Below are 22,493 nucleotides of genomic sequence, written 5' to 3' on the forward strand. Positions count from 1 at the left end.
AGGAACAATCCATTGTATTTTCTTCTCTGAGACCTGTGTCTAGAGAAGACTGAGGGCACACCCACCCCTAGAAACCGTTAGGCTTTCTGAGCCTTCATAAGAGGGTGAAAGAGCAGAGAGCCGTCTAGCTGGAATGCTGAGGTACGGACTCCATGGAGAGAAATAGAAGATACCCAATGTCAACCTCTGACCTCCAAATGTGCCGCCATGGTCAAGCACATCTGCACACAGCCATGAGCAGCACACACACACACGTCCACACACTTGTACACACAGGCACAGACAGGTGTTAATTTGGATTCTGTCCTGCAGTTTAGGGCTCTGCTCTCACTTTGTCACTTCTTGCTCCTCTTAGAAAGGCAAAAGGGGTTGGTGTATTTACTATCCCCGCCCTGGGCTCAGAGGGTGAGGTCCGCCAACCTGTGCTGGTTCTTCAGGTGGTGAACCTTGAGCTAATGAAACAAAGACACAACAAATCCGAGAAGGGCAGACAGCTCCCACTGCGGCTGTCTGCTTTAGCCATCTGGCTTTGGTGGATGACCTTGGCTAAGAATTCTTCAGCCAAATGCCTGTAACTGCTTTGGTTCCAGTTTTCTTCTTAAGTTTCTTTAGGTTCTTGTGGGCTTGATGAGCCCCTTCCTCTCTGCTGTGCTGCTGTTTGTCAGAAAGACTTGGCCTGTTTCATGACGTCAAAGCCAATTGTAACTTAGAACACTATACTTCACGGGTTACATTGCTGTCTGTCAAGAATATATTAGTATTTGTTTGTTTGTATGTATGTATGTATGTATGTATGTATGTATATATGAATGTATGAATGCATGTATGAATCGAACCATCTCTCTCTCTCTCTCTCTCTCTCTCTCTCTCTCTCTCTCTCCCTTTCTCTCTCCTATTTATAGATAAGATCCTGATATGTAACTGAAGCTGTCCTGGAACTCACTATACAGCCCAGGCTGGCCTCAAACTTTTATTTCCTTTTCCTCAACCTCAGGAGGGCTGGAATTCTAGGCATGCCCGGGGCCCTACATCTGGCTTAATCTTGGGGGCTTTTATAGCACTTGGACACAGTTTATGTAATTTGTTTAGCATAGCCCAGGACAGCACAGACACAGCTACAATGATGAACGTTATTTTTATTTCAGTAAATAACAACTTTCAGGCACCGTGGGTGATATGAAGACAATAAAATAAGAAGAAGCTGAGCTTCTTGGGTAATAAGACAACTACACCAATAAAAGCAGCAGGACACTTGCAACAGAGCTCATATTTCAAAGCGTGTTGCTGACCCCAGAGGAGCAAGTAGCTGGCATTCCAGAAGAATCGGAAGGGTGTCTAAAGGAGAAGATGTTTGGTTTGGGCTTCAAGGATGAGTAGAAATTATAGGGCGGTAAAGGAAGAGTAGAGCTCATAGACATGAAGTGCTGTTGAGCTGAGAAAGGATGAGGTGGTTGGGATAGTGTGTGTGTGTGTGTGTGTGTGTGTGTGTGTGTGTGTGTGTGTGTACAGTTTAGAGCAGGTAATGTGGTGTCATGGTGGGTCTGAAGGGCCACAGACAAGACCTTGGGTGGGAGGGGAGGCAGTCTGCATGGCTCTCCATCCACATTCAGCCACTCAATGCTGTCTGCCCAGATGGGGTTAGACAGATATTTAAGCAGAACACGGCAGGTCTTTCCATTTTCTAGTGTCTTCCTTGACTTCCTTGACTTAAAGTTTTTATTATAGAGATCCTTCACTTCTGTGAATTACAGCAACAACAACAAGAACAAGAAAAGACTAGATTGCAAAATATTGTTTTACGATTCAGTCTGGTAGCCATGCTATTTTCCCTGTGGTTAGAAACAGCCATAGACGTTGCTCTGGGGAAGAGATGACAGTTAAGTTTAACATTTTATTTATGTCGTGTGTTCATGTAGAGGCCAGAGTACCGCCCTGGGGATTTCTCTCCTGCCCTGTGGGACTCAGGGATAGAACTCAGGGTTCCAGGCTTCATGGCAGGTTCCGTTCCCAGATGAATTTCATAGCTGTAAAAGTGAACGCTATGACACACGTCTTTAGTCCTAGTACTCCACAGGTAGAGGCAGGTGGATCTCTGTGAGTTCAAGGTCAGCCTGGTCTACAGAGTGAAACTGGACCACCGCTGGGTTATAAGGCCCTGCCTGGACTCTCGACTGAATTTTTGGTGGTTTCTGGAAAAAAGGATCTCAGAGAACTGGAAGTTCTAGAATGTTCATCTCTACCAGGAATAAATGGAGGAAGCTTGATGCCTCCTAAGTGTCTCTTCCAACAAAGTAGCAGACAAAAATGACACAACAGGCCAGGATGAGCCTTTCCTAGGCGAATATTTTGACATTCCGGACACTTGGTACCCAGGCGTACATTTCTAGTGGGCTGCTACTATTGCAAGCTTTGATATCCCCGTTGAAGGGTTTTATTGTTCCAGACACCCAGCAAGCAGAGACGTCCTGCAGAGTCCAGGGGACAAATGCTGTTTACACGTCCCTATGAACAGCTGTCTTGAACCCCATCAATTTGGCTTCCTTTTCCTCTATAAAAGAAAAACACAAACCAAGTTTCCTAATGACCAAGTCCCTGCCAATTTTTTTTTTTTGTAAACTTTTTTGCTTTTTCGATACAGCTGTTTGCTACTTTGTTGCAACCTCCTTCCATACTTAGCTTCAGGAAAGAGGATCTTCCTCCTTTCTCCCATCTCTTCTACCGATCTCAGGGCTTCGCTCAAACAAATAAGGAAAAAGATAAGGGACCGTCTTGTTTTCTTGAGACAGGGTCTTTGCTGTGTAGAAGTTGGCCTTGAATTTGAGATCTCCCTGCCTCAGCCTCCTGAGTTCTGTGGGCACACATGGCTACACCAATAGTTCTTTGTCTCTACATGCCTCCAGCTTTCTTGAAGAGTCACAGGCTGCAAGCCTGCCCACTTATTTTACAGCTGGTATTCCCTGCCCCTGCATCTCCCACATTGTTTCCTAATCCAAGTGATTATGGTCCTGAGGTTGGACTAGAAAGGCGTGCTGGATGTCTAAGATTTTACATACTGTATGCTCCCCTCTCCTCCCTCCCCTCTCGCTGTCCCTCAGCCTCTCTGCCTCTCTCCATTGATCTTACTTTTATCCTCATGTTACAAACAAGGTCATAACTTACATAATTTTTCAGAGACGTCAGGCTGTTGCTTGTCACCAGCCACAAGCCGCGTGTGATTGTGTGTATGTGTGTGTGAGACTTTCCATTATACTTTTTTTTCATTTAAAATTCATGTTTATTTCTGCTTAAATATATTTTGTCTGGGAACTAAGATATATAAGATAAAGTATTTTAAACCCTTAAGAAATAACAAAGCATAAGAAAGCAGATGGCCCGTGGCATCCTCTATGGAGGTAGATGGAAGAAAGATAAATGTTTTCTAAAGTGCGTCAGGGCTCTGTTTCGAGTGACACAAAAGCAGCTAGCTGAGGGAAGAGAAGAAGAGACCAAGACAACCCTAAGTGAAGTCACCTTAAAGGAAAAGTCTCAGTGATCCCTGAGTCAAGCCACAGGGGTGGGGGGTGGCCAGGGTCGAGGAGGATGGGGTAGGGTCAGGTTGTGCAAATTAAGTATTCTTCTGGTAACCTCAGCTCCAGGAAAGGAGAGACAGTTGTCAAAGGGTATGTGGGTGTGGTTAGACCATCCCATAGAAATCTGGGACAATAGAGAATATGGGTGTGTGGTTAGACCATCCCACTGATGTCCAGGACAATGGAGAGGCTCTGATATGTCTGGAAAAGCATTCTCTTAAGAGTTACTGTCAAAGACAAGGTCTAAATGGGTTTCGGGGAAACATCTTCTTTAGATAACGCAGTCCTGGGTGAGGCAGGGCAGGGCGGCCTTCTGACCTCGCGTTTGTGCTTACGTCGATCAGTTCTCTTACAAATAAATGGAATTTTAAAGGGTAAAGTGGTTCTGAGAGTGAAGCAAAATTAAGACAGAAGAACTCATGGGGCAAAGCTGGGGTACAATGACATAACCCTACCATGTGGGGTGCTGTGACATCATAATCCCAGCATGTGGGGTGCTGAAACAAGATGAATGCTGTGGGTGCAGTTTGAGGCAAGCCTGGGCTATGTTGTGGGTTCAAAGCTGGCTAGGACTACCTGGCAAAACCCTAGTCTCAGGAAGAGAAAGAGAGAGAGAGAGAGAGAGAGAGAGAGAGAGAGAGAGAGAGAAGAAAAGGAAGAGAAAGGAAGGAGAAGAGAAAGTAAGAAAACAAAGAAAAGCAAATCAACCCCCCCCCAGACAAAACCAAACAATATAAACCCCCAAAACTCCACCCCCTGAGGCAGAGAAAAGTTGTGAATTTTATCTCAGTATCTAGATACAGAGAAACCTTGTTTTAAGACAAATGCCAGTGAGGGATAAATCTGTAAATGCCAATACAATTAAAATGAAGCAGTTCTGAACGAGTCAGAAAGAAGCGTGCCCAAGTCGGGGCTGAAACCTAGGGTACGCTCAGCTTGTCCACCCCGCCCCCCCCCATTTTGAAGATGATTCTCATATCATAGCTACCTCATTATTTAATTAATCCAAATGCATCTGTGTTTTTAATTGTAAGATGGATCGTCTGCTAGAAAACATGGAAAACTCTTGCTAACTGCACAGGGAGAGACTGGCCGCTCTCGTTATGACACAGTGCAGGGAGCGGAGGGGTCTTGTAAAAAGCCTCTGTGGCAGCCCGCACTTGGCCGGTGAGTGCTTTATTACCTTATAGTTCGGGCAGCAAGATGGCTCCTCTCACATCTCTGTCCTACAGCAGTGGTCTGTTACTGTGCAGGATGGAAAAAGAGAAAAGAGGGAGGGCTCGTGTCTGGTCCAAGCAGGTGGAGCTCATAGGCTCTCCAAAGAGTCAGACATTTCCTCATAACTCATTTTATTCACCCTGAGCAAGTCTCCACACTCCACACAGGACTTGAGGCAATTTAGGTATTTTCCAAGGGTAGCGAGGAGTGGAAACGTCTGTACTGTGAACTTTCATAAGACATTTGGGATGAAGGTATTTCGATCATTCCATTGTATCCCGTGCTGTTGTGAAATTTTCTTTTGCTGAAACTCCCCCTGCTTAATTCTGAGCTGTGATAAATCATGACCCACGGCTCCTCATGCTTCTGTCTACTCCCTGGAGGTGGCGACTGCTCTTTCCCTTGATGTCACAAACCTGTGTCCCTGCCTGGAGCTCCAGCACCAGGTGTGACTGACCTGCAGGCCGCATTGGGGAGCTTTCTGGAGCCTCAGGCCCTCCTACACTGTAGTGTGATGAGGTACAGGAAACTGGTCGAGAAATCAGATCTGAACTCTAGCCCCAGACTTAACACAAGCAGGTAGGACAGGCCTGCCTGAGCCCACTACCTGGTCTCTCACAGGAGCCTCTCACTGCCCATCTTAGAGAAAATCACTGCTGTGAATATTTTTTTAGGGTGCCCTCTGTGTGTATCTAACTTACAAGCTTCCGTGCAGGCAGTTATTTCAACGCAGAAACAGTTGTGATGTTCTAAATGTTTCATGCTTGAGCTGTTATTCTTAAACGCTTATCTTACCTCATAACTTACTTGCCAGTTATGTCTTCGTTTTAATATTCAAGTACTCCGGATTTGACTGTAACTGCTGCACCACTGAGCTACAGTGCACCCCCCCACCCCCATGTATGATAGTTTAGCCTGTGCTAATTACCCACCACATGCATGCTTAGAGGTCAGGAGAGGGCGTCATGTCCCTGGAACTGGAGTTACAGAAACTTGAGAGCCTGAATTGAACCCTGATCCCTGCAAGAGCAGCAAGTGCTCTTAGGCCCCAGTGCACCTTTTGTAAAGGGCCAAACGCTACAGGTATGTTTTGTACTCCTTGTCAGCAAGTAATAACCGAGTATTTTCATTAAAATTTACTCATTCCGTGGTTAAAGACCTTTGCTCAGAGAAACTGGAATCGGTAGAGTTTTCAAGTTGATTTAGAGGACTGGATTAAAAAGTACCTCCTTCTGTGAAAGAGAAAACTGCCCAGGGCATAGTGAAAGACATCATAGTGTATGTGTATAGTGTACAGATGCATTATGAATACTTTTTATGAAACTAAACTAAAACTTTCCTAGGCGTAAAACTAATTTTTCCAAAATCAGCACTGAGACTTGGAGACTTATACCTACTGATAAGGTCCCAGCAACCATCTGTGCTTTCCCTAGGCAAACAAGTTAGAAAACGAGTTGCTACCCATTTTCTGAAGGGGGAGGGGGTAGCAAACAAACAAACGAAATTAAAACATAACAACCCAAACCGAAGACCTTAAGAGCATCCTGTGCAGGCACAGACAGCGTATAGGGTCCCGTAAGAACGGACTCTGTCCTGACTATATTTCTGCGACAGATTGGCTAAGACCGCACAGCCCCAACAGGCAGAAAAGGGTCAACAGGGCAAATACTTTCTTGGAATTCACTCTCAGGGTCAGACTTAACAGAAACTCACTTCTTCCTGGGCACTGTCTCTCCACCTTCCTCTCCATTGAACCCCTAATGCTGAAGCAGCTCACCCCAACTGGAGTAGAGGGTCAGAGTACCACCTAGGAGAGGCACCCCACCACCACAGGCAGGACAGGCCCCCTTGAGGAGGGACCCCTAGGAAAAACACGGGCAGGGCGGGGCTCCCCCTGGAGGACAGACCTGGGCGCAGCGGGGCGCCCTTGGGGGAGGTCCCGGGTAGGAGAGGGGCGGGGCGCGGCCAGGCCGGCGGGGGTGTGTCCGAAGGGCCTGCGTACCAGGCCAGGGTCGGGCTGGGAGGACCACACTTGCGCGGTGCCTGTGAACGAGCGTGGTCGAGACCTTCCTTGGAGCGCAGGGAGCGACGACGGCGTCATGCGCGGCAGCGGTACGGGAGTCGCGCTCTTGGTGCTCCTGGCCTCGGTGCTCTGGGTCACCGTGCGGAGCCAGCAGCGAGGTGAGCCCTGCGGCGGGAACAAGGGTGACCGGCCGGCTGGCGAGCGGGAGCTTGCGGGTGTTGCGGACAAAGCGCGGCGCTCAGGGCTGTGGGTGGGCGCACGCACCCTGGCGCAGCGCGGACCTGCTGCGGGCCGCACTGGGCTGTAGGGACGCGGGCGGAAGCCGCCCCCTGAGGACGCTGACTGCTCTCTGGAGCTCTAGGCTCCAGTTTCCTCTGACTCCAGGGGTCACCTGCTTTGTAGCTTAGCGGGACCTTGAGGTCCAGGAGTGCAGTGAGTGGCGAGAGTGGAGCGTCCGGCTCATGAGAAGGGACACAGACTCTCTACCCAACACCTGAGTGGCTGCGACTGGCCGGAGACCGCCGGGTTGGTTGACTGTGTGCACCACTCCCGGAATGAATGGGAACGGAGTTCTCCCGCATTCGCCTCATTGTCCTGTGCTGCAACGGGAGACCGTGGAAGGAGCAAGGCGGTCTCCTCTGGGCCACTAGCGTCCGGGGTGGTCTAGCGGAGAAAGACTGATGGAGAAGGGGTCCCAAGGTCAGCTGTCTTGGTCAACTGGGGCCGGCATATGGCGCCCAGGACACAAATGTGTTCTCCAAAGTGTGCTCTTTGTGTAGTCCGTAAAGTGAGCAAACAGACTCCCCACGCGTGTTAAATCGTGTGCACTGGGGGCGGCGTAAGAGGCTAGAAAGGACTGACAGTGTGCCCTCTCTGCATGGACTCACTAGCTTTCTTTACAAGGTTTGAGAACAGAAACCAACCCAAAGTGAATTTTCAGTGTTCTCTGGGGATGGGAGATGGAGGGACAGAGAATGTGCCCTGCCACCCAGAGTTGTCTGCAAACCTCTGCTTAGCTAGGTGGTCACAAATGCTTGTCGAAAACATCTCAATGTATGCAACAAGTGACATTGAGTGCGTTCCCACACAGATTGCCCGCTAAGAGCACAGGTTAGAAGTAGGAGGCCGAACTCGAAATGCCCTCGTGGGAAAAATGTGTGTTTGGGCATTGTGCAGAGCCGCGAGCTGTGCAGGCTGTGAGCATCCCATTCATTCATGCATTCATGATGAAAGCGCTGGACCGAGCTGGAAACGCGGCTTTGAATAGCCCGGCGGCTGCTGGGCTGCTCAGCTCCCGAGCGGGGGCTGGGAGAGGGGGAATTTACATAGTTATCAGGGAAAGAAAAGAGCCAGCCTTTGGGAGGGAAGCCTTTGACGGCGCAGAGAGCCCAACTCCTGCCGGTGAGGTTGTTGAAAGTGACCACAACGTGGTTCTCACAGGGTGGAGGAAGCGGCTTGCCTCAGTTTATTGTTTCAAGACATTGAAAATCTTAGACTGAGGAGATGCTCTGAATGCTTTCCGTTCCCCGAGGGCTGGGCGCTTGGCCTGGGTGGTAATGAATGGTGTTTGAAGAAAGTGGACGGCGTGGGGCTTTCCTGCTTTGAGACACTGCTGAAAAGCCACGTCAGGCAGGGGCCTTTGAATCGCCCCTATCTGGTCTATGTTTGCCAATCCACAGCTTTCCTAATGAGCGTCCTTGGAAGTTTTGTTCTCTGTGAACAAAACTTGGATGGCTGGTGAAGTGGCATGACTTAAGAGTAATAAAATAAACCTGATCTATAAATCATCCACCTAATTAACACACACTTTCTGCCTGTCTGTCTGTCTCTCCCCTATCACCCCTGTGTGTGGACGTGTGTGTGTGTGTGTGTGTGTGTGTGTGTGTGTGTGTGTCTGTGTCTGTGTCTGTGTCTGTGTCTGTGTCTGTGTCTGTGTCTGTGTCTGTGTCTGTGTATGTACTACAGCTAACCCAGATCTCATGATGTTGCCCTGGTTGGTCTTGAATTTATGGGTTCAGGTCATTCTCCTGCCTCAGCCTTCAGAGCAGCTTAGACCACAAGCACCAGACCCACACCTAGTGGGGTGCTTATAGGTTTGAAACTGATCGCCATTCTAAAAGCATTAGATCCTTGGGTGTTCCTATTATTCCACAGGGGCTATTTTACAACTAACAACGTCTGACTCGGGCTGAAATGTAACCTTTAAAGTGAGTTGTCCTCTAAGTATTGGGATCTTAAGTGTTGTGTTTCCTGGACTGTGGGTTTAGTGCTTAGTGGTAGAGCACTTGTCTAGCATGCACAATGCCTTAGGCTCAGACTCTACCTAGCACAGCCCAAAGGGAAATTCAAGCTGCCATGTTTCCTAAAATGGCAAGCTGGGTTCACAATTGGTTACTTCAATTGCAGGAAAACACCTATGAGCAGAATGCTCAGATTGGTGAGTGGTGTGTTAGGTTTTAGCGGGTAACTACTTAGTCCTGTGGTCTCAGAGTTCCTTTTCTGTAGCCCTGTTTTCTAAGAGCAGGGCAATAGGTGTTACTGTAACCATTGGAAAGTAGGGTGTCCATATTAAGACACCCCTGACCCCTCCCCACAAAGTCCTGCTCCCACCTTGCTTTCTCCTGTTTCCCAGACGTTCTGTATGAGGCCTGAGTTTGTAGTCATTCTGCAAAGTGAGCACAATGATGCCAGAAAGGTGTGAAATGGACAGACTGTCCTGTGTAGCTCTTAGAACCTCGCTGTTTCACAAGCACACATGATCAAGTGTACGTGACTACTTACTTCGCTGTAACAATGCTTGAAGCTCCAGTTTGTTCATGAGGCCCCATGACCACTCTTTATCACTTACCGAGAACGTGTGGGGAAGAAGTAATGAGAGCAGCAACTTCCACCTCCAGCCACCTAGTTCTGGAGCGTCACCGGCCACGGTCCATAGCAAATTAAGTTCTCTGTGGCCGAGTTTCCCTACAGCAAAATAAGAGTAGTAATCACGTCAAGAGTAGAAGGAATGTTCATGGTTAGGTGAGGTGATGCAGAGAAAGGGTTCCAAAGTGTACTAAACATAGCTAGGCTGTGATAAACATTACGTGTGCCATATGATGATGATGGTGGTGGTGGTGGTGGTTTACAGAGTTATGGGGGAAGAGCCCTTTTCCAAACCATACTGACTCTATGCTGTTAAAAAAACATCTAAGTCTACATCTGGAATTAAATGACGCTGGGTTCAGCTGCTCAAATACGTTACTTTGATTAACCTTGACCTTGTTTCTTAACCTTAGTGGGGGCCAATCTGTCATCCTCAGAGGAAAGATGAACTTAAGAACAGTTGCCTTCTCTGCTTGGGTTTCTCCCATTTTCCTGTAGTATGATGCTCCCCTGGGTTGACTTTCTGTGTACACAAGCAAGCAGGCTTCCTCTATCTTATGACCCCACCTCTCTTATTCCCTTTCTAGGACCACCTTACCAACTCAAATTATACCCCCAATTTCTCACTTTCACTCTGTCCACAAATGCCACCATGGTGCTGTACTACACTGGGGTAAACTGGGGAAGCTGGAATGTACCCTGGCTTACTGTCCCGCTGAGGGTCTTGGGCAAACCTTTACCCACTCATTGCTAACTAGTGTCCATGCAGGCAGACTGACAAACCCTCCATCAGTCTGCCGTTTGGGTTCTAGGGACCTGGAAGCCTGCCATACCCTCCACCCCAAACTCCAGCATTATGAATCGCACTAAGGAATACATAGTTACAAAACCCACTAAAAGATACATAGAAAAAGGCAAAGGCGGGCGATGGAGTCGCCACTGTCTTTCAAGACAGCCACTACCTGCTATTTCTTGGCTGTCCTTCCATCACCGATTCTCTCCTTGGAATGTTTGAGCACAAGCTGCTTGTGAAAATTACTTCTCTAAGAACTGTAATGATGGTTTGTAGTTAAAGGGTAGATAACGGAGACAGGTGAACAATGCCCTCACACGCCCTCCCAACACAAGCCACCTCCATGTATCTCCTGCAGTTTTTAATATTCCGCTTACTAACGTGTGCTCTTTTACACTGTCGACCTCTGTTCATCTTGACTGGTCCTGGACAGATGGGTGTTATCGGAGCCCTGCTTTCTACATCTTAAAAACTCGAAAGCTGGAGTGTTGCTTTATACAACTTCTCACGGTGCTGTTCCCAGTAGTGCTAAAGCTGTTTCTTCCCTCTTCCTTTTTTCCCTCTTCTTTTGTCCATAGGGAATTGATTGACATATCTGAGGACACTTCTGGCCCAGAGAAACCAAGTTTTGGCATGATTCGGTTTGACGTTAAGGGCAGTGTATTAGTAAGTTCTCAGACACTATGATGTCACTGCTATGCCATGGCAGACATAGAGTAACTTAACTCTTTAAGAAGTTATTGTTAATGAATAAAGTTACATCTTCACTGGGAGCCCTAGAAATAATGGAAGGCAAACAGCAAAAACTGTAACATAGGCAGGAGTTGAAACATTTGTTAGCTCTACTCTTCAGGAATGTGTGGATGAGCTAGGCGCACTCCCGGCTCCCAAGGAAGATAAACAAAGCTTATTTACACACTTGTAAGGGATTCTTCAACTCGCTTCTTTTCCAATATAATAAGATACATCCCCAGACAACCAAGTAATCAATGCATCGTGAAATTAATGAGCAGGAAAAAGTTTCTTCATAGAAGTAGTTTAGTTAGGGTCATGAACTTTGGTTCTGTTGGAGCATGCCTGTCAGGTAGCTATTTCAGCATAAAGCACAGCTGGGTTAATTTCCCCCGTCCCCCCTTTATAGGAGGGGTGACAGTCAGTGCTCACAGTAAGCATTTAATAATAAATAGCACAGAGTCCTTCCACTTGGTCTTTGTTTGTCAAGGCCGGGTCAGGAGCGCTTTCTTGGGTTAACTGGTTCCCACTCTTGCTGTTGGGGGAGGGCACAGACAATGGGAGCAGTGTGGAGCTTGGTGGACGATAACATTCTTGTCTAGGTAAGCATTCATCTCCGAGTTGTTAACTCAGAAACGGTGGCAGAGGCGTGCCGCCGCCGCACTATCAGCAGCATGATTTCGGTTTGTGTGCACTTAAAAGAAAAGTCATTCATTTGATGTTTCAATCTCTCTGGTCCAGAAGTTATCTGTGCAGGCTGATCTGCTGAGTCAGCGAGCCGTAAATTCTTGCACCTCTTCAATCTCTGGTGGTAATATCGCCTTTAGATCAGTGGGGGTTTATGAACAGGGCCGTCTTTTCTCATTCCTGAAGGTATTTCCGGAAGTTTTTTTTTTCTGTGGTTCCATAATTTCCTTAGGAAATTCTCTGCAATAATAAAGATCTTAAAGGAGACATTTACATTTAATGGATCAGTTTTAATTAAAAAGAAAAAAAAAAAAAGGACATTGCAGGCCGCAGAGGTATCTCAGTGGATAAAGTACACTCTGCCCTGCCTGATGACCGGAGTTTGATCCTTGGAACTCACATGGTGGAATGAGAGAACCAATTCCAGTCAGTTGCCCTCTGACCTCTGCACGTGTGCTAGGACAGCATGCATCATGCATGCATCCATTCACAAACCTGCACACATTGTGTGTGTGTGTGTGTGTGTGTGTGTGTGTGTTTATCCATCAGTAAACATTGGAGTTGATTCCCACGTTGCCTGTGTCGAATAGTTCTGTCACGAGCACAATGAAATGTCTTCTACCCTTGATAAAGATAGAACTTTACTTCTAAAAACTGGTGATTATCCCAGGTCCAGATTCTTCTTTCTCAGTGTGGCTCCCTCCCTGATCTCTAGCTGTTCATGTAATCTCTTTTTCCTTATTGCTCTGGTTGAACCATCTTTTCTTGTTCTTTTGTTTGTTCTTTTATGACATTTATCCAGCTTGTTTTTCTGAAGTTGTATTTCTTTCTTTATTAACGCCTCCCTCCTGTTTTCATTGGAAATAGCCATTGGCTGCCTGAATTATCTGCCAGGTGATCTAGTGTCCTGCCACAGCAGGACTAATCCTGCTAAAGTAACTACCCACTGTCACCATATGCCCCACCCCCTTGAGCTTCATCTTGTGCCTCTGTACCATAGCCCCCCATACTCTGTCCAAATTCAGCCCTAACCACCAGCCTTATCCTAGCATGATCTCCTCCCTCCCCCAGTCAGGGCTGTTTGTCTGCACAGCTGTTGAGAATCCCCTCACCGAGCTGCCTGCTGTCCGTGCCCCACTTGAGCCCAACCCTACACTTACAGCCTGCAGCTCACTGCCCGAGGACCACCTTCTTACAGCTGGTTTATTTCTAAATCTACACTGGATTCTGTGCTCGGGGGAGGGTGGTCCCATACAGTCACAGTTGTGCTCTGGGACACTTTTGGGTAGTTTTCCCATCATGCCATTAGCCAGAGTAAAAAAAAAAAAAAGACATTTTTCTTATGCTTCTTGGCATTTCTTAATGCACATGGAAAATCAGAGTCATGGCTCTGGGTCAATGGAAGTGGATGACGATAACACCCCCATACCTCAGCGTGCAGATAGAGTTTGTGAATTGAATAATGCATCATGTTAGATGTCTCTCCAGTTCTTAGTACTTGGGGGGGGCGGGGCTGCGGTAGTAAGAACCAACTTCACGTGGAAGACAGTTGTTGGCAGAGGTAAATCAGTCACAAGGCGAGTTGTTCTCTTAAGATGAAACCTCTGCGGAACTTAGCTCTAACGGAAGTCCAAGCCCACTTGGTATGATCTATTCTCAGAGGAAGCTGGCAATGGCTAGCACAGAAAAGTTGGCAGGGACCACCATAGCAAGGGCAGCTTGAGGGCCCCCAGTGCTGAACAGTAATGCTGTGGATGAACCTTCAAAGTTTCAAAGCCAACAGGGAGAACGGAGTCCTTTCAAAATGTTGGTCATACTCCGAGCTTACATGATTTTGAAATCCAGGATACCGGGAATGGATGAGACGTGGTACACATTCCAAGGGGGGTTGCTCACTGCAGGGTCCCGTGGGTGGGACCTGAAAAGTCTGCCCTTAAACAAAACATAAAGCCCAAGCTTCAAGGTCAAATCATCTAGCAAACAACTCAAGGGTTCGGGACACTTAAGGATACATACATTTCCTGAGATGATACGGAAAACCCATCCCCCGCTCCTACATGGCAAACCCAGCCCTGTACCTGACTCCTATATCTTTCAAGATAGGAGCCAGAATTTATGGATCGAACGTTTTTACTGACTTCGTTACTCACAGGCCGGAACCTTTCCCATCCATTTTCAGTTCTACCCTCTGGGGTGTCTAGTTTAAATATTTATTTCCAGAATAATCTCTGTCACTTGCCTGATCTTCTGTACTTGTCTCTGTATCCCAGGCTTGAGTAGCATTGGTCTCTCTGATTCTGAAAACGCCTAATCTATTCTTTCAGCTCCTTTTATTCCAAATGTCTCACCCTAGCGTTGCCTCTGACTTCTTACCACTCTACCCCAGGCTTTGTGGACGGCGTGGTGGGCCGTCCACAAGTGTAGAATGGGTGGAACTAGAGGTGTTTCTTTCAAGGGTCCTGCTTTTGGGAACTGCCTCTGCTTTTCTTTAAGGGATTCACAGGCTCTGGCTTGGTTTTGTGTTTTTTGAAACGGGGTCTTGCGGTTTTTGTCTATGCTGGCCTTGAATTCTGAGCAGAAGTGGTCTTCCTGCCTCAGCTTCCCAAGCACGCAGGACTGCAGGTGCAAAACTTATTATACCTTCCTTAGGAGCAGAATAATACTCCGAATGGGGTGCTTGCCATGCTTGTTTCTTCTCTATGTCTTACTTCATAACTGTTGTCCTTGCACCGAGGTCATGCTGGAGTGATGTGACATGGTCCATCTTGGGGGCTTTGTGTCTGTCCTAGCTAGTTTTGTGTCATCTTGACAGAAGCTAGAGTCATCTGAAAGGAGGGAATCTCAATTGAAAAAAAAATGGCCTCTATAAGATCCAGATCTAAGGCATCTTCTTAATGAATGATTGATGGGGGTGGGGGCAGCTTATATCGGATCATGCTGTCCCTGGTCTGGTGGTCCTGGTTGCTTATCCGAAAGCAGGTTGAGCAAGCCAGTCAGCAGCACCCTCCATGGCTTCTAAATCAGCTCCTGCCTCAGGTTCCAGTCCTGTCTGAGTTCCTGGCCTGACTCCCTTCATCAAGGAACAATGATCTGGAAGTGGAAGCCAGATACACCCTTTCCTCCCCAAGTTTCTTTGGTCATGTGTTTCATCACAGTGACAGCATCTCAACTAAGACACAGTTCCCTGGCCGTCTTCCTCGCTGTCAATCCACAGCCTCAAGGACATTTCTCGCTTTCTGTATGGATTTGCTTTAGAGTCTGGGAAGCTCAAAAGTGTATGCTTGAAAAGGGATTCTCTCTGTAACATAATTCTCAAGAAAGGGGTAGAGGGAGTCCCAGGTGGACTTACCATTCAAGCTTTATAGCAGGGCACCCCACCGTTGCCTGCAGGATGTGTCCCTTGTCTCTTTTTCCTTCTCCTTGGAGAACTCAGAGCTTGCCTGCCTGCCTGCCTGCCTGGCTCTTTGGGTGCCAGGAGAGCATTTTTGAACAGTTTCATACAAGTTCTCTCTTCAGGTTGCACATAAGACTTTAATAACACAGATCCCCAGGTCCTAACCCAGGGATTATAATGTATTTGGTCTGAGATGAGACCTAGTCATTTGCCTTGAAAGGACTCCCTTAGGTGATTGACTGTGCCACCAGGGTTAAAAACCACGCAGTGGACTTGCCGTGTGGCAGATACAGTAGCACAGGGTAGGCACCCAGGACCTGTAGAGACCGTTTGCTTGTCGGCGGCGGCAGGGCGAATGTGTTTCGTGTTGCCTTTGTTCCTGGTGTGCTGCCTTTTTTTTTTGTTGCCCCGTGTGTTTAAGCAAGCGTAGTCCCAGTCTGGCTTTATTGTCTCAACAAGGTCCTTGTTTCAAAAATACTTTTGATCAAGTCTTCGGGTCCCTCATGTTCTGGGGTAAGATCTGTGGGTACTGTAAGGGACGGTTTGATCGACTCCGGCAGAGTTAAGCACATTCTGCACTCAGGGGCCCCGTGCCCCTCCTTTCCTGTCTTCTTTAAATGACTCTCCTGATCCATAGGTCCTTTTCTCTAGGATCTGAGCCACCTCTTCTCTCCTAGGACTAGCCTGCCCATTGCCCCTGCACCTTATCAAGTTGGGTGACTCCGGGGTGTAGCTGTCCTCCATCACCTTCTTGGGTGGTGTCTTCTGTGGGGGGATCCATCTCACTCCCTTCCTTTCCTGGCTTCCGTTGGACATTTTTATTCCTTATCATCTGATTGATTACTTTCCTCCTAACTCCACCCAATACAATATTACACCTCTGTTGTTCCCACATCTACAAGGTGCTCTAACCCACTTATACCCTATGTTGACCCTGCAGCCAGCTCCCTTCCTGGCTTCTCCGTTTCAGGCGTATGAGAAGGTAAGGCAGGGACTGCTTCAGGCAGAACAGAGGTAGAAGCTGTAACGGGGGTCCTGCTGTCAGTGCTGGGTGCTGGTCTGAGTCAAATGCAGCCTCGTTCTATCTAAGACAGTTTTCAGAAAGCCCAGGAAACTGTTGGTGTACTGCATTCCTTCAGAATGAACGGACTGTGAGGCTGGTCATACCATTCCAGCCCTTTTAAGTGGCTTGCTACTGTCTGCTGAGTGCGGCCTACAGGGCTCTCTCTGTGACCTGCCTCACCTTCCGTGGCTAACCATTACCTTTCCGGTAAACCTATGGTCCTTGCGTCTGGGAAGCTTGACTGCTTTTCATAACATAGTGGAAGCCCTTCCTCTTTCTCCTGGGGCACTCTGACTTATTCCTTCTCTGGCAGATTTCATAGCCTTCTCTTTATTTTCTCATCTTCCTGTTTATAATTCTAAAGCCTTGTCCAGCACTCAGCAGTGTCTGTCAGTCCTCAAGGGACTGTTGGATGAGTGAATGTCAAATGCAAACAGCAGGGTCTGGAGAGGAGTGTAGGGGACATCACTTAGACATCCAGACAGATAAAATGTTTGGGACCAGGAGATCCAACCATAGCGATAATCTCCTGAAAGGATCAGGCTAGCCCAGGGGGCTGGAGTCCCTACGTTAACCAGACAGGCCTTGGACAGAGAACAGGGAAGAATCTGGATAACAGTCATGGGGCAGAGGTGACCAAGCAGTTTTGGGACCCAGGGCTGAGTTCGAGATCTAGAATAGCACACATGAATAGAGATCTCCTGAGGGGAGAAACACCCTAAGAAAAGCTTTGGCTTCAAGCGGGGTCCCAGGAATTCTCAGGCCAGCCAGAGTAGCCAAATCCAAAACTCCATTTAAATTCAATAAGTCTCTGCCTTAGAAAGAAATAAGGTGTGGAGGGGTTGGGGAAGATACCCGATGTAGGCCTAATTCATTTGATGCACACAGATGCACACACATGTACACAGAGTGCACAATGCATCATTCTTGCCTTCTGCGGGTGTTATTAAACATTGTTGTTATTTATCTGTCATATTAAACCTCCCACCGTTCCATCCCATGCGGGAGAGTCCTCACCCTGAGGGAATGGCCCTGCCTTTGCCCCTATACAGTCTTTTGAAAACCCCCTTTCTCCTTCTTCTGTCTCCTAGATCCAAACAGTCTGTGAAGCAGAAATTCAAGGTCTAAGGCACCCAAGGGACAGCTTAGCAATTTCTACAAACCAGCCAGTCAGGAAATTATGGCAGCCGTTGGATCCAATCCGTAGAACATTTTGGGAATTACTGCTTAGTGCTATGGAGTCTATTTCTCTACAAATCACGTATTTTTCTTTGTTCATCATGATCTTTAATTTCTCTCGAAAATTTTCTGTCCTTTTTGGTGTATTTGTCTTGAATTTATTTCATTAATTTGTGTGTGTGTGTGTGTGTGTATGGGTGTGTGTATGTGTGTGTTTGAGTGTATAAGTGTATGTGTAGGTATGTGTGTATAAATGTATGAGTTTATGTGTACATATGGGTTATGTGTGTGTGAGTATGTGAGTGTGTGTGTGTGTATGTGTGTGTTTGAGTGCATAAGTGTATGTGTAGGTATGTGTGTGTGTTTAAATGTATGAGTTTATGTGTACATGAGTGTATGTGTGTGTGAGCATGTATGAGTGTGTGTGTGTGTGTGTGTGTGTGCGCGCGCGCGTGCTCGCGCACACGCGCAAAAGAGAGAGAAGGCATGTGTGCTTTGATACAAATGTGTGACAAACAGACCCCCTGGCTGCAACCTTGAATGTTTTGTGGGGAGAAGGCTGAGGCTTCCCAACAGATTGTCAGTGGTCTCTGTTTATAGAATTGCCTTTGTTTTGGAGCCTTTAACATGTTTTCTCCTAACAACAAGCTACAGACCTTTGTTTTAATGAAATCTCTATAGCTCTTCCAAAGGTAGTCACTCAGGGGATCTCGGATTGGAACACGGAGTAGGTGTCTGGAGTTCTGCTTAAATAGTTCCCAAATTGCTGAAGGAGGCAGGATCTTGCTGATCATTCTGGTGAGGTTTGTGCCAAGCTTGGCAAGACTGGCTCAACTCAGTGTCAGAGCTGGAGGAAAGCCCACGTGGTCCACTCCTGGGAACTCAAAGTATCACTCCCCTGGGAGCTGGTTACACAGAGAGTCTGGTGGCCCCAGCCTGACCTACTGATTCAGCAGATTTGCAGGTGATCTGCGAACACTGAAGCTGAGACTTCTTTCCTTCTGTGCATACACCTCTTCGTCATGGCAGCCAGACTTGTTTATGGCTGGGGAGGGTCACCCTTCATAGCGCTCATTTTGTAAAAAGAAATCTGGTCCAAGTGGAGTATCTTTCAAACCTCTTTCTGGGTTGCTTGAAACTGAATAGCACCAAAGCATGTATATACTGTTTCCCCCTGTACATGTTGTATACATTAAGTTTAATGTATAAAACAGGCTGGGTAAGAGATTTATAGCCACCAATGACAAAACGGGACATAGCAACATAATGCAAAGTTTGAGTTGAGTAGAGAGAGAATGTGAGAGAAAGAGCTGGAGGCAAGGGATCAGTTCCTGTAATACATGTGTCATGTGTGCGACTGTGAATGTGGTCATGTGTGTATGCTTATGTAGCATATGTGGTCAGGCAGCTCAGTGTTAGAGGACAGTGCTCTTTGAACTGAGAAAACACAGTGTTATCGAGGCACAGAGAATAGCATGGAGGTTACGTGAAACCCTGTGCACTTTTGGCTGGACTATCTGCCTTGCCTAGTTAAGTCTGTGCTACTGTTCCACAGGGTGGCAGCCATCTCTAAAGACTTTCAGGATGTAAAGCATGTGCTAGAGAAAAAGCAGGACTAAGCTGGCGGGTCCAGGTAGCTTGGGGGTGATCGTGGGCAGAACGTGCGGCACCTCTTAAATGCAGAACGATCTCATCAGTCACTATGGCGCATGGACACTGGGAAGAATACGTCCCCGTCCCCACTGAAGTTGTTGCCAGGCACATGTGTAATCACATAGCTGGAGGATGCAGTGTAAAATGAATAAGAGGAGACTTGTTTAAATTATTTTAAAATGCCAAGGCCATTTATGCAGAGCTCTACAGGGAGGGCAAGTGTGCATGTGACTAATCTGAAAGCCACCCTCTGCACGTGCCTGGGATCACGTCGGGCATGTTAACAATTTAAATCATACACAAGAGTGCAGAGGTGGAAAAAGAATGAGAAAGAAGTAGCCAAGACCTGCCGGGTGGTTAGAAAGGTTCATAGAAAAGTTTGGGAGATATTTGGGCAACTAAAAATGAATGATGAATTATCCAGACACGGTAGCTGAGACCTTTAGTCCAGCACTTGGGAAGTTGAGGCAGGGAGAGCCAGCTAGGAGAGCCGGCTACAAATTATGACTCTACCTTAAAAAAAAAACAGTTGATTTTTTTCAAGCCAAACTTGATGGTTTTAAGTAACAGGTGAGGTAGATTTATGAACATAAACATCCAAGCCACACGTGCCTCCGTTTTGTAGGAAGGGAATTGGAAATGTCTGTGTTTAACTCAAAGGCCTCACTTGTTCTGACATCCAAGTAAGGCTTCTTCTTCCTCTAAGGATTTGGAAGGAAGAGGAAGGGGTGGGCTTCCCTGCTCAGTCAGGGTGTGAAGTTTGAGGTGTGTGTGTGTGTGGGTGTTGTGCTTTCTGTGAGGTAATGATTAGGATTGGGCAGAATGTTGAAGCTACTGCCCTTGGCTCTGTGTGTGTGTGTGTGTGTGTGTGTGTGTGTGTGTGTGTGTGTGTGTGTGTGTGTGTTCTCTGCCACCAAGCTGCTGTACCCAAACCCTCAACATGACTAAATGCAGGCATTACACAAATAGCACGGGTGCTGAGGAGATGGCTGGGTGGGTCCATCACTTGCTGTGCAAACATAAAAGCACGAGTTTGGTTCCCGGTCATCACATGACGGCAAGTTCAGTAGCACATGTCTGTAATCTTAGTGGTCTTAAGGCAGGAGTGGAGATGTCAGAAGCTCCCGTGGCAGCTAGCCCAGTGTGAAGAAAGAGGCAGAGGAGAATGTGTTAGTCAAGGTGGAGATGGAGACTCACACCAGTGACCTCCACACCTGTACCATAGTATGCATGTGTACACACACATACACATACACACGCACATGCACACACCTGTACTCACACACAGATAAGCACACACTTATCACACACATGTGCACATACTAGCACACAGGAATGCATGCTCGTATACACACATGCACACATGAGAGCACACACATGAACGCATGAACACAAACATGCACATACACATGAGCATATGTGAGCACACACAGGCACACGTGAGCCCACAGGAACATGCACACACACATGAGCCCATGTGAGCCCACCTTTGGGCACACACACAACATGCATGCACTCACATATACACATTTGATACCAGTTTAAAAGAGAAACCCCATGAGGGGCCCAGCACACACTACTGGACACTGTCTCCTACAGACAACATTTGTGTCTAACTTGTTTTGACCATTTTTGTTTATCAACAGTAGGAATCTGGCTTTGTCAAGGACACTGCAAGAGTGTTGCTATGGAAATGGGCTTTTAGCAAAGCCCTCCTCCTGCCTTTTGCTCACCACCCACTCTTGTTTCTGAGATCAAACTTCTTTTCATCATCCCACGGGAGAGAGAAAGCAAGCCCAGCGTGCTTTGTGCTGTGCGTGCGTGCGCTGACTCTCAGGGTGCTGGCATTGGTGTGGATCCTTGCTGTGTGGATCGCTTCTCTCCCTCCCCCCCCCTTTCTCTCTGTCTCTCTATCTCTTCCCTGTCTCCTTCTATCCTTCCTTTCCTCTCATTCTCCTTCCTTCTTTATCTTCCATGTCCCCTTTTTTCTTTCCTTTCTCCTTTCTTCCTCTTCATTTGTCTGTAGTTTTCCTTCCCCGTTCCTCTGCCTCCCTCCCTTTCCAGCCTCCCATCTGTTTTGATTCTACCCCTTCATAGCTCTGCCCTGCCATGGCTCCTAGTGTACCTCAAACTTTTTCTTTTTACTAAAGTCGCCAGCGATTAATTCGCTTTTCTTCCCAATAACCAAGCATTAGCTTTGGGAGCAGGAGAGTGTCAGTAGAGGTCTTTCTTTTTCTAGGTGGCTCTGTCCCTAGAGCTGACTCAGGTCACCTTTGTTTAAGAAAAAAAGGCACTCCTAAGCGAGGGCTGTTTCTTTACCTGAGTAATAAAATAACTAACTAGTAGCTTGGATAGTTGTCCTTGAAAGTAAACAGCCTGGTTCAGATCTCCACTAGGCAAGCAATACTGTCCTGTCGCTTTAAACCTCGGCTTTGATGTTCAGCATTTGCACATGTGGAAATACTGCTTTTTGATATACAAAGCAAGTTCATGTGGTAGCCATTTAAGTAATCTTCACTTTATAACGAACAGTCATGCCCACTTAACCATACGCCTCCACTCTGGGAAGGACCCTGCAGGGAGCTTCATCCCGAGGCACACAGCATGCAGATGCTTACACAGGAAGCATCAGCCACTGCGCAGGCCTGTTGACTCAGTCAAGAGACATAGCAACAAGAGGATAGGTGGAGCTGTGACTGAGTAACATGATGCACTGTCCCACAGGGCGGCTTATGGCTAAGAAGTAGATGGTGTGCACTCTAAAATAAACGGTAGGAAGGAATGTTGTGCGTGGTATTACGGAGATGCAGACTGGCCGCAGTCATTGTGACTGTCCCATGAGTGCTTGTACTTAACCATTGGTTCAGGAAGTTCGCTTATATCAGCATCGTGGTAAACCCAGGCATAGTGTGCTGTATCGTAAGAGTGCTGAGTGAATGGAAGCTTTGAGGCCTGTGATACATTTATTGTTCTTATTGTTATTTTTCGAGACAAGGTTTCTCTGTGTAGCCCTGGCTGTCCTGCAACTTGCTCTGTAGACCAGGCTAGCCAGGAACTCAGGGATCTACCTGTCTCTATCTCCCAAGTGCTGGGACTGAGGGCATGGCTTACACATGTTTAATGTGTTTCTGGGGGTGGAATGCAGAGCCTTGCACTTCCTAGCCAGCAAGCACTCTAGCTCTAGACATTCTCAGCTCTTTTCTTTGGATGTGACACGTTCAGTCTCCCTGTGCAGCCCAGGGAGCTTCTGCCTCGGCCTCCAGAGCAGAGGGATCACGGGAGCATGGCAGCATCACCGGACTGTGCCACCATGCACC

The 22,493-nt window shown here is 47.3% G+C and overlaps 1 protein-coding gene across 2 annotated transcripts in view; it reads left to right on the forward strand.

Moving 5' to 3' along the window:
- Positions 1-6,386: 6,386 nt before the first annotated feature.
- Positions 6,387-22,493, forward strand: part of Lama1 (laminin subunit alpha 1) — a 124,073-nt gene continuing 107,966 nt past the window's right edge. The window contains exon 1 of one of the 2 annotated variants that reach the window (NM_001108237.3): positions 6,387-6,968. In NM_001108237.3, coding sequence (NP_001101707.2) covers positions 6,887-6,968 — 82 coding nt within the window. In that variant the 5' untranslated portion in view covers positions 6,387-6,886. The remainder of the gene's footprint in view (positions 6,969-22,493) is intronic. The other variant, XM_039083800.2, reaches the window with a different exon arrangement.

The sequence above is a fragment of the Rattus norvegicus genome, chromosome 9 (genome assembly GCF_036323735.1).
Source record: "Rattus norvegicus strain BN/NHsdMcwi chromosome 9, GRCr8, whole genome shotgun sequence".
Classification (NCBI taxonomy): Eukaryota; Metazoa; Chordata; class Mammalia; order Rodentia; family Muridae; genus Rattus; species Rattus norvegicus.